Source organism: Salminus brasiliensis, chromosome 18 (genome assembly GCF_030463535.1).
Source record: "Salminus brasiliensis chromosome 18, fSalBra1.hap2, whole genome shotgun sequence".
In the NCBI taxonomy this organism is placed as follows: Eukaryota; Metazoa; Chordata; class Actinopteri; order Characiformes; family Bryconidae; genus Salminus; species Salminus brasiliensis.
The window spans coordinates 31,941,112-31,953,995 of NC_132895.1; the positions used below are offsets into that span (position 1 = coordinate 31,941,112).

At 37.7% G+C, this 12,884-nt stretch overlaps 1 protein-coding gene across 1 annotated transcript in view; it reads left to right on the plus strand.

The window, feature by feature from the left end:
* Positions 1-12,884, plus strand: part of LOC140538950 (uncharacterized) — a 110,994-nt gene that overhangs the window by 53,027 nt on the left and 45,083 nt on the right. The window contains exons 66-69 of the mRNA XM_072661509.1: positions 9,217-9,384; positions 9,502-9,666; positions 10,364-10,537; positions 10,757-10,933. Of these exons, the coding sequence (XP_072517610.1) occupies positions 9,217-9,384; positions 9,502-9,666; positions 10,364-10,537; positions 10,757-10,933 (684 nt within the window). The remainder of the gene's footprint in view (positions 1-9,216; positions 9,385-9,501; positions 9,667-10,363; positions 10,538-10,756; positions 10,934-12,884) is intronic.

Consider the following 12,884-nt stretch of genomic DNA (forward strand, 5'->3'; position numbering starts at 1 on the left):
GGTGTTTATTTTGACAGGGGTTACATGTAGAATGTTGTTGAGACCTAATATTTCAGAATTAGATGACACTCACTCATATCTATAATTGGAAGCATTTCTGTGAGATTTCATTTCATTGGTGGATTACTGGGAAATCACCAATCACTGCAGATATTGACAAAAAGGAAAATTTCTGACCTGAATCTTGTGATTTGTTGCACATATCTTCAAGCTATATGTACTTTGTATGCTTTGTACAATTGTGTACACCAAACAATGACATTCATATTGTGATAAATTCTGTTGCACCAACTGCAGAGGTGTAAATATCTGTTCACTCGTCTGTTAATCCCTACTTACTAATCACTGTCTTTGCTCTTTCCATACTGCGTAAATATTAAATATCATTGATCATTGTTTTTTTAATCTGGTCCAAATTCAACACATTTGGTCACTGTGAGTGTAACAGTCACAAAGAGGAATATCAATTTGAGATGATTTTTCATTATTATGATTTTTTTTCAGTTTCTGTGACAATAACATTACACAGGAAGGATATGCTGCTCTGGCTTCAGCTCTGAAATCAAACACCTCATCACACCTGGCAGAGCTGGATCTTGGAGGGAATGATCCTGGAGACTCAGGAGTGAAGAAGCTCACTGATTTACAAAAGGATTCAAACTGTAAACTGAAGACTCTGAAGTGAGAATTATAGAATCAATATATACTTATCAATATACACAAATGTTTGTTCAATAATGAGCTGCTGTTTTTTTGTTTATATATATTTTTATTTAATTACAATTTAGATTTTATGTGGTTTATTAAATTTTCCAGTTAAGTTCTCATATACACTGCCTGGCCAATAAAAAGGTCACCCACTCTAATATTTAGTTGGACCACCTTTAGCTTTGATTACGGTACTCAATTGGGTTCGGGTCTGGACTCTGTGAACCACTCTTTCACAATTTGAGCCTGATGAATCCTGGCATTGTCATCTAGGAATATGCCCGTTCAGGTAGGCGGCTGACCTCATCCTTTGAGCACATAATTGAAACATGAAATTAAACCTGACCACCCCAGATCAAAGCCTTCCCCCACAAGCTTGTACGGTAGGCGCTAGGCATGATGGGTACATCACTTCAGCTGCCTTACCCTGATGTGTCCAATCTTTGTGCTCCCAAACTGAAGCAGTTTTTGAAGCAGTTAGCCTCACTGACAAGTGGTTTTCTTCAGGCAGAGAGGTTAAGCCCCAATCCCTTGAGTTCCCTTCACATTGTGCCTGTGGAAATGTTCTTACTTTCACTATTAAATCATTAAGATTTACAAGTACATCCTTAATATAAAAACAACACGTCATCAGTTGTCAATCAAAATGGGAGAATCAGGAAACAAAGGGTCAGGATTATTAAAAGAACAGTGGTAAATATATACTGTCAAGAAGAGCAAGCACACAAATCATCACACTCAAAGATGTGTTTGTGAAGTTTTCCAGTTTAAGAAAATGATTGTCTTGAATGTCATGGCTCGAAGTCGGCCTGTTTAGACCTAGGTCATAATCAGAGTCAACAGTTGTAGGTAAAACATACTTGTGTTAAATTTTCTAATTGAAAGATACTTTTTAATGGAGGGAACTGATCCATAAGCAAAGAGCACAACACACATTGTGATTTTTTAGGAATCTGTATGTTGTGTTTTTCATTCATTGATTAATTAGTTGATTAAGCAAACCTTTCACAGAAACGGCTTTAATCTGAATTTCTTTGACATATATGTTAAGACTCAATTTCAGCCTTGATTTTGTATCACATTTGTAAATATGTTTCTCTCTGTAGGTTTCTGAAAAGCTCTGCTGCAGAGGAAGCCTGTAATTCTCTGACTGAAGCTCTAGGAACAAACCCTTTGCTGCTGACAGAGCTGGATCTGAGTGGGAAAATACAAGGAGACTCAGAAATGGAGAAGCTGTCTGATCTACTGAAGGACTCACACTGCAGGACTCAGATACTGAAGTTAGTATTTCATTATTTTGAATAAACTCTATTGCTAAATTTCAACTAAAGAATCATACAGATACCCTTTGTTAGCATTTGCTTGAGAATACATTTTTGAGAAACTTATAGTTAATTTTGCAGTACATACATTCTACATAGTTTTAAAATGGAATGACACGATATTCCATAAAGTTAATATTGTATGTGAACATGTTTAAGATGTGAATATGTAATGGCTTTTCACTCTCTTCAGACTAAATAGCTGCAATATTACAGAGAAAAGCTGTGCTGCTCTATCATCAGCTCTTCATTCAAATCCTTCACACTTAAGAGAGCTCGATTTGAGTGGGAATAAACTGCAAAACTCTGGAGTGCAGCAGATATGTGGTCTGCTGGAGGACGCACAGTTCAAACTGTCAAACATACAGTATGTTGTGATTTAAAATCAGTTTGTCAACACAAATCTGAAATCCTGTATGAATATGAATAGTTTTTTATTGCATTGGAAAAATCTTTTTTTAAATGTAGTATTAGATAAAAGTATGATTTGTTGATGCTCAGAATGAGTTATTTTTCTCTGCAAAGGAAAACTAGTATTATAAAGAAGTACATTATAAAGAAATTCTCTAAACTCTCTCTCTACAGGCTGTGTAACTGTAATATTACAGAAAAAGGCAGTGCTTCCCTAGCTTCAGCTCTGAAATCAAACCCTTCATCAAATCTGAGAGAGCTGGGACTAAGTGAGAATAACATTGGAGATTCAGGTGTGAAGAAGCTCATTGAGCTATTGCAAAATTCAAACTGCATACTAGAAAAGCTGAAGTGAGTAAACTGTTATTTTTTACATTATGGATATTCAGTATTATCTAAATGTGTAAAAAGAAACATTGATGATTCTGATGAATAAAGATAAAGGATTCTTTCCAAAGAATGTATATTATTAAATTAACAGTACACCAGGAGTGCACAAAATGTACATTGTACTGTGTATATATATATATTAATATAGTACATTTTCCACATAATTATACTTATCTACTTTTCTCTAAGTGTAAAGCTACAGTGGGAAAAAAGTATTTAGTCAGTCACCAATTGTGCAAGTTGATTGACATCATAGGTAGACCTCAACTATGAGAGCCAAAATGAGAAAAAAAAAATCAGAAAATCACATTGTCTGATTTTTAAAGAATTTATTTGTAAATAATGGTGGAAAATAATGATTTGGTTTTGGTATTTGGCTGGTATGTTGGCCCATTCCTCCATGCAGATCTCCTCTAGAGCAGTGATGTTTTGGGGCTGTCGGCGGGCAACACAGACTTTCAACTCCCTCCAAAGGTTTTCTATGGGGTTGAGATCTGAAGACTGGCTAGGCCAGGACCTTAAAAAGGCTTCTTACGAAGCCACTCCTTTGTTGCCCTGGCAGTGTGCTTGGGATCATTGTCATGCTGAAAGACCCAGCCACGTCTCATCTTCAATGCCCTTGCTGATGGAAGGAGGTTTGCACTCAAAATCTCACAATACATGGCCCCATTCATTCCTTCATGTACACGGACCAGTCGTCCTAGTCCCTTTGCAGAGAAACAGCCCCAACGCTTGATGTTGCCACCCCCATGCTTCACAGTTGGTATGGTGTTCTTTGGATGCAACTCAGCATTCACTCTCCTCCAAACACAGCGAGTTGTCTTTGTACCAAACAGTTCTACTTTGGTTTCATCTGACCATAAGACATTCTCCCAATACTCTTCCAGAACATCCAAATGCTCTCTAGCAAACTTCAGACGCGCCCGGATATGTACTGGCTTAAGCAGGGGAACACGTCTGGCACTGCAAGATCTGAGTTCCTGGTGGCGTAGTGTGTTACTGACGGTAGCCTTTGTAACGTTGGTCCCAGCTTTCTGCAGGTCATTCACTAGGTCCCCCTGTGTGGTTCTGGGATTATTGCTCATCGTTCTTGTGATCATTTTGACCCCACGGGCTGAGATCTTGCGTGGAGCCCCTAATCGAGGGAGATTAGCAGTGGTCTTGTAGGTCTCCCATTTTCTGATTATTGCTCCACAGTAGATTTCTTCACACCAAGCTGCTGCCTATTGCAGATTCAGTCTTCCCAGCCTGGTGCAGGTCTACAGTTCTGTTCCTGGTGTCCTTCGACAGCTCTTTGGTCTTCACCATAGTGAAGTTTGGAGTGTGACTGTTTGAGGTTGTGGGCAGGTGTCTTTTATACTGTTAACCAGTTCAAACAGGTGCCATTAAAACAGGTAATGAGTGGAGGACAGAGAAGCCTCTTAAAGAAGAAGGTACAGGTCTGTGACAGACAGAAATCTTGCTTGTTTGTAGGCGACCAAATACTTATTTTCCACCATTATTTACAGATAAATTCTTTAAAAATCAGACAATGTGATTTTCTGATTATTTTTCTCATTTTGTCTCTCATAGTTGAGGTCTACCTATGATGTCAATTACAGCCTCTCTCATCTTTTTAAGTGGGAGAACTTGCATAATTAGTGACTGACTAAATACTTTTTTCCCCACTGTGTGTAAAGACCGTCTTCAGTCTGACCTGAACTATAAGTGGTCATAGAAATTTTGGAAAGCCTCAACAAACAGATAAAGTTGTGCTCTCAGGAGTTTATCAATATAAATCTAAATATATGTAAGATATGTAAAGGAAATTTTACCTTTGAAGAAATTTGAATGAATCTTTAATTTCTCAGCAAATTGTGTATTGTGGGGAGCCACTGGAGGAAGGGGCATAGTCACCATGGCCTTTTAGGCAGCGAGGCTCAGAGACAACACAAACACAGGGCTCAAGTGACTCACATATCTGTACTTTACCTCACCCTCCACCACAGATAAAGACCATTTAGTGACATCATTTAGTGATATTTTGTTGGTACTCTTGCCAGCAAGTAGGTTGCAGCTCCACCAGTAATGTACAGTAAAAGCTCAACACCAAAAAATGAAAGGGTGGCTACAAAGGTGATAAAGACCTGCAGAGATTCTTGCTCCCTGAAGTTTGCTTTTACAAGGAAGACATCTAATAGAGAAAAATATCCATCATGTGGGACTGAACTAATATCTGAACATAGTTTAGATAAAGAACCTCCTTGGTTTAAAAGCATTTTAAATGTATTTTGTTTGCAGACGTTTTAGACCCTTCCTAAGCTTCCTCCAGTTAGAAATGAATGTCTGTGATACTAATTATATTAATGAAATTAAACTAACAGTTTAACAAATAATTATACAAACAGATATGAGACTGAATTAATGTCTTAATCAGACCCCTTCATTTGCCGTGGTAGAAATGTGCCCATTCCTTATAGTTTAGTACACTCTTCTTCCACCATCAGCTTCTTTGTTAATTTATGTCTGTTTTCTATTCTTAGTTACAAGTTCTAGACATGCTTTCAGACTTGGAGCATGTGTTTCTTGCTTTTCAGTGCCTTAAACACTGTTAATCCAAGGGGGCAGTGATGGTAATCTACCAGATCTTAAATGATTATTAGGAGTCCAGGTGTATTGTTTAATCATTTTTAAACTCTAGTTACAGCTTGAATTAATTCAATAAGATGGTCTTGGGTTTTTGCACATTACTGTACAATAAATGCAGTGTATACATAGTTGTACTTCAAAGCAACAATGAACAGACAGTTTGGTCACCACAGATATATCCTTAATTAAAACCTAGAAAAACAGTTAGATACAGGAACAAGAAAATATGATTCATATTGGCAACTTTTGTGAGAAAACTAGAAAATACTAGAAAATATAACAGTCATTCATTTACTGATTTTGTCTGTGTCCTTTAGTCTTAGCTTTTGCTGCATCTCCGAAGAAGGATATACTGCTCTGGCTCCAGCTCTGAAATCAAACCTGGTTGAACTGGATCTCAGTGGGAATGACCCTGGAGACACAGGAGTTGCTCTTTTTACTGGTCTACTAGAGGATCCACAATGTAGTCTGAGGACACTAAGGTGACCCACAGCACTACACCCTAACATAACCTAATAAACACAAAACAGTTTTGTTCAAATAGTGATTCTGTCTCTCTTTTCTTAGTCTGAAATAACTGAGAAATATTTACTTTACTCTGGTAAAAAAAAGTTCAATTATTGACTCACTCACTCAGTCATAAGGTTAAAGCTCCACAAGCAGTGAGACATGGTCTGTAAAGTAAAATATTTCTCATGAATGTAAAATAATGTGTGGTTATTTTGTACAGACTTAAAAAGGCATGACATGACAAGCATCAAAAGATGGCCTCACATGACAACAAATAAAACAGAACACTCTTCGCAAAAATACCTTTAATGTTAAGTCCCACAATTCACCTTACTCAATCAAAATGTAACTGCTAACATCTAAACACACTTAAACTGGTTTAGTGTGGAACAAATCAAAATAAACAGAGAATACTGTGATAATGTGGTAGAAATAGAAAACACCTTATAAATAAAGAAATAATATAATAATATAGAATATATATTTAATGACTTATTAATAATGATATATTTTATGTAATATAAACTTTGTAATGGTTTGTATTACATATTTTAGTTGATGACACTGGCCATGATTTACTGATTTTAATGGAAAATATATGGTATAATTAAACTGTCAAGTTAATTAAAAACTGTTTATAGATACACACATAAATGACACATAGATATAGACATATCGATATAATATATGCTAATTATAATGTCTTTATGTGCAGGCTGTTGACTGCTAATGCAGAGGAGTTCTGTGATCATCTGACTGAAGCTCTAGGAACAAACCCACTACTGCTAAGAGAGCTGGATCTGAGTGGGAGAATACAAGGAGACTCAGAAATGAATCAGCTGTCTGATCTACTGAAGGATTCACACTGCAGACCTGAAAAAATCAAGTTAGTTTTTCCTTTTAATGAACTTTTCTATTTTTCACCGATATACAGATCTGTGTTGGTATTCTCTGTAGAACTGTTCCATACACAGCATATGACGTTTGCTGTATGTGTTAACAATAGGACTGATTGACATGAAATCTTTACAGAAGGCTTTGAGGTTTCATTCATTTTGAATATGAATATGTAAATATGTAACATTTAAATTGAATTGAAATAAAATGTACTTATTATTTTTAAAGTTATTATACATACACTATTTTTTGCTTTTATTATGATTAATCTAGCAGTAACAGCTATCTAAATTATGCTAACTGAATACACAAACTACACAAACAAAATAAATCTAGAAATAATTACTGTTGTTTTTTTTCTGCAGATTAAATAACAGCAGTATTACAGAGGAAGGCTGTGCTGCTCTGTCAGCAGCTCTTTCCTCTAATCCCTCACACCTGAAAGAGCTGGATCTAAGTGGGAATAAACTAGGAAACCCTGGAGTGAAGAAGATTTGTAACCTACTGAAGATTTTGGACTGCAGACTTGCTAAACTAAAGTTAGTGTGTTACTCAGTCTCAGAAGGATACATTAAACATTTGAATTGAAGTTTTAACTGTAACATTTCTCTTTTCTCTAGTCTCTCAGACTGCAGTGTAACACAGGAAGGATATAAGCATCTGGCTTCAGCTCTGAAATCAAACCCCTCATCACACCTGACAGAGCTGGATCTCAGAGGGAACGACCCTGGAGACTCAGGAGTGAAGAAGCTCACTGATTTAGTAGAGGATTCAAACTGTAAAATGAAGACACTGAGGTGAGAAACACCATTCCTTACCTACGTCTTATACTGTGGTGAGCTGTAGGTTCTCAATGGACAGATCCATGTGGCTGGGATTAATAGACCGTTTTAGAACACTCAAATAAATGACCACACACTGAAGAACACACTTCACCAACACAACTAATGCAACTCACTGCCTGATACAAACTGCAGGACTGAAAAGAGACAACACTGCAACAGCAACTACAACCTGCACAGAAAAATAACGTTACGGGATTTAGGTTAAAAGCCACGTAAAGGACAAAAGAACACATTTTTCTTTAATTAAATGTTTCTATTGAAATAAATCCCACACAAAACCATAAATGTCAGCTGAAGAAAAGCGATAACTGCACTGAACATGTCCTCATTTCAACAAATAATGAAGAACACTAAATGAAGAAATGAATTCCAACATCCCAAATTAATACTTCAATATTTGTATTATTCTAGCCTGGTCTACTGAAATGCATACTGGTACATCCTTGGATAAATATGAAAAGCAGCTGGACACCTGTACCTTTAGTGTGGATACATAATAATGTATTTAATTTTCTTAAAAGAAATTAGTTTGCTCAGTGGTGTGGCAACACTGATCACATCTGGGAGTAGAATAAAGAGCAAATGAGTTATAACATTGTTAATCTGTGTTCTCGTCCATTGCTTTCATCTCATCTTTGCAGGCTGTTGAAGACGGCAGCTGCAGAGGAAGCCTGGACTTCTCTTTCTTCAACTCTGAGAATAAATATGCTGCTGCAGACAGAGCTGAAACTGAGCAGGAATCCAGCAGGACCTTCAGGAGATTCCAGAGTGAAACTACTGTGTGCTGTACTGCTGTGTCTTTAAAAGGTGCATGTAGTGGAAAACGTAAGAGAAAATATTCGATATAGAAAGTTGGATGTACTGTGTCATTGTTGACATTCCTCACTGTAATGTTCACTCTAGTCAATATATGGAAACCAGACTGCAAAAACTGCTTGTTTTTAATGACCTTTTGTTTTATTCACGTTTTTATGATGAAAATGATTACCAGCAGCTCAGCTCCTCACATTCATGATGAAGTTAAAAGGAATGTTTCAGAGATGCTTTGGGCTTTTTAAGAACAGAGGTTGTGTATATATAGATATATTCATCATAAATGTACAGAAACACGGGGATATTGCTTTTATCTCAGCAGATTAATATCATTATCAACACCCATTCACACCATTAGTTTATAGTTCAACTAAAATGACAGATTGATGGTAAGTCCCTCAGTGTTCTCTGTCCTGAAGTGATCAACTGTTGTGTTGAGCCACTCTGCTTAATGCAGCTGTTCATTCAAACGTACCTGCACATTACATTTGATATAAATGGTACCAAATGTTGGTTGTAGCAGTTACAGAAACAAGCAGAATAAAAACATTTTATATTATCATATTCTCAAAAGAAATAATTGATTTTACTGAATTATTTTCAGTTTAGTAAATATTAGCGAAGCTGAATGGGTTTCATGTTTTTATCTTTTTATATCTATTTAAATGTGAAATGTCATCATTTGCTTTTAGGATCAACGATGATGATCTAACAGAAGAAAGCTGTTCAGCTTTAGCCACAGTTCTCACCTCGTCCACTCTGACAGAACTGGACCTGAGCTCCAACAACCTGCAGGATTCAGGAGTGAAGGAGCTCTGCAGTGGACTGAAGGATCCTCTCTGTAAACTGAAGAAGCTGAGGTAAGATCTACTGAGATGCATTACTCTCATCACACAAAAATCTCACAACTTCTCAAACGAAGGAGAATTGTTGTCACAATTAGAAATAAATGTTCTGGTCTTTTGTTCTGGGTTTAGTCTTTCATTCTGCAGAATAACAGAGGGAGGATATGCAGCTCTGGCTTCAGCTCTGAAAAGCTCCTCATCAGCCCTGACTGAGCTGGATCTTAGAGGGAACGACCCCGGAGACACAGGAGTGAAGCAGCTTACGGGTTTATTTATGAATACAAAGAAAAAACTGAGGTGATTAATTTATGAACTTATAATCAATTTAATCCTGAGTTATTTACATTTAGACCTGTTCTGTTTATTAGTTAAAAACTAATAGAAACATTGTTTTCATTTAATGTAGTAATTGAATTGTTGGGAAGAGCCTTTCCCCTTACTCATTTCACTCGCACAGCAGAGAATGTGGACCCTGCACAGTAGGGGTCTTACATTCTGAGTCCAGTGCGGCAATATCAATCTATCAAGATATCTAGAGGCTATATGCAGCATATACAAGCAGAGCACGACAACATACCCCTGCACCAACAAAAGGGTGTTTGGGGTTATATACTGTGTTGGGGTGAATTTGCTGGGACGTCCACTGCTGGGAAGATTAGCAACTGTTTTACGCTTGTGAATAGTCTCTCAGTGTAGAATGTTGTTTTCATTGTTGTTAAATAAGTAAAGAGACGGTGGAATATGTTGTGTGTTGTTGTTCATCTGAGGTTGTATTTATATAAACAAACATTTCCATTTGGTTCATATATGACATTGTAGTGTTGTTGGTATTGTACACTAGACCCAGACCCAGGAGTCTTATCAATCAGGGTGTGGGGAACTGGGGGCAGATCAAAACCCCAGAACTGGGTTGAGAAACGTCTCTAGAGTACCTATTTAAGCGTTATTGAGTTATTGAGTAGTTCATTAGACTGTACTGATGTTCTCTCTCCAGACTGCTGAAAAGTGATGCTGCAAAAGAAGCCTACACTTATTTTAAACAAAAGCTGGGTAAAGACCCCTTACTGCAGACGGAGCTGGATCTGAGTCAGACTGAACCAAAGAAGATCAGAGTGGATCAGCTGTCTGCTCTCCTGGAGGATCCACACTGCAGACTGCAGAAACTCACGTAAGGAGCTGGATTCATTAAATGATCTGTAGGCTGGTTTATCTACACATGAGCTAGTTTTCTCCATGCACACTGGTCTTGAACTGATAATGCTGGTTTATTACTTGACTTTACCTACCCTACAGTAGTTCTCTTGCTTTTGTTTGAGTTTTAAGGACTGACCCCAGCTGAACGAAACTACAGCCCTCTTCTTCTACTACTTCTTCTCTGTCTCTGCAGGATGTATAAATCCAGCAGTATTACAGTGAGAGACTGTGCTGATCTGATATCTGCTCTGACTGTAAACCCCTCACACCTGAGAGAGCTGGATCTGAATGAGAATAAACTGGATCAGGCAGGACTGCAGAAGCTCTGTGATCTACTGAAGAATCCTCACTGTAGACTGGAGAAACTGAGGTGAGTGCCTGAAGTGAAAGCAGCAACTAAATGTCTTCTAGAACTGGCAGTATTACAGAAGAACAGTGCATTTATTATTAATATCTGTAAGTATATAACTGGAAGTGTTTTAACTGAATACCACAGACAGTTGTATCACCAATCTCACAAATTTATTAGATGCCCTGATCAATGGGATGACTATTAATTCTGGCTGTTATCACCATCATAACTGAGTTCCTACAAGCACAGAAAAAAGGATGCCACAACATCTTACGCTGAGTTGGCATTGCGATACAAAGCAGCTGAAAATTGATAGGAATCTATTGGTTCACAATTTTGGTATCACAAAGTCTCCTAGTCAGGCGATTAACAGCACTTTTATTTATTTACTAATTTCCAGGTTTAGTTGATCTGTTTGAGCAGAGAAATCAGGAAAGACTCCAGATCCCAACTCTGGAACTATTTTGTATGAATAAAAGTTGTATAAAATATATAGTTGTGATCCAGTCCAGCGGACTAAAGCGCTGACACTATGGCGCTTAATCACCTAGTCAGGTGATTAACAGCACTTGGCCTTGCAAATGTCTGGACTATCCCCAAAAAACTATGAGGGTTCGTCAAAGTTACCATTCAATAATAACCAGTCTGGTTGTTCCACCTAAAGTAGACCCTCGAATATGTGGAGATGAAATTTGACTACCAGGGTCACTGCAGTAGCAGAGGTGGCACTTTGTTCCCACCTCTGACCAAACAAGCAATAAGATGCAACAGAGATGTAACTGACTCATAGTTCATAACATGTTGGTTACACCACAAATAATTGGTTTAATTTGAGTTGTTCACCATTTTAAAAGATGTGTGCTACTGGAAGTGTACCAAGAGTAAAGTCTTGCCCAGGATCTGTCTCCTAACTGCATCATAACACGTATTCTGGGTTAAACCAGTGTTGCTGAGAGTAGAACAGAAACAAAATGTATAGGTCTGGTAAGGATCCAGGATAAATAAAGGTAGTAGTGTATGTGAATCACACATCTATATTGTCATCCAGTTGGTATGGGTCCTTGTAGTGCGCTGAACAACGTAAAATACTCTTTTTTTTTCCACAGATCTTTAAGATAGACAAAGGAGCTATATGTGGGATTAATTTCTGATTATGACGTGATATACCTGATTTAATTAGTAAATGATTTAGGTAAGACAATGGTAATATTAATAGACCCAATCCTCCGGTAAGCAAACACAACAAAACTGCCTCAAGAGTCATGGTTTCTTAACTGCTCTCCTCCCAACCCTCCTAATCTCAACTTTATTGTATCCAATTTCTTCACCTGAAAACAACGAGGGTCCCTACTTACGACCCAACTTAACTGCTCTCCTCTCAACCCTCCCAATCTCAACTTTATTATATCTAGTTTCTTCACCTGAAAACAACGAGGGTCCCTACTTACGACCCAACTTAACTGCTGTCCTCCTAACCCTCCTAATCTCAACTTTATTATATCCAATTTCTTCACCTGAAAACAACGAGGGCCCCTACTTACGACCCAACTTAACTGCTGTCCTCCTAACCCTCCTAATCTCAACTTTATTATATCCAATTTCTTCACCTGAAAACAACGAGGGCCCCTACTTACGACCCAACTTAACTGCTTTCCTCCCAACCCTCCCAATCTCAACTTTATTATATCCAGTTTCTTCACCTGAAAACAACGAGGGCCCCTACTTACGACCCAACTTAACTGCTCTCCTCCCAACCCTCCTAATCTCAACTTTATTATATCCAGTTTCTTCACCTGAAGACAACGAGGGCCCCTACTTACGACCCAATTTAACTGCTCTCCTCCCAACCCTCCTAATCCCAACTTTATTATATCCAGTTTCTTCACCTGAAGACAACGAGGGCCCCTACTTACGACCCAATTTAACTGCTCTCCTCCCAACCCTCCTAATCTCAACTTTATTATATCCA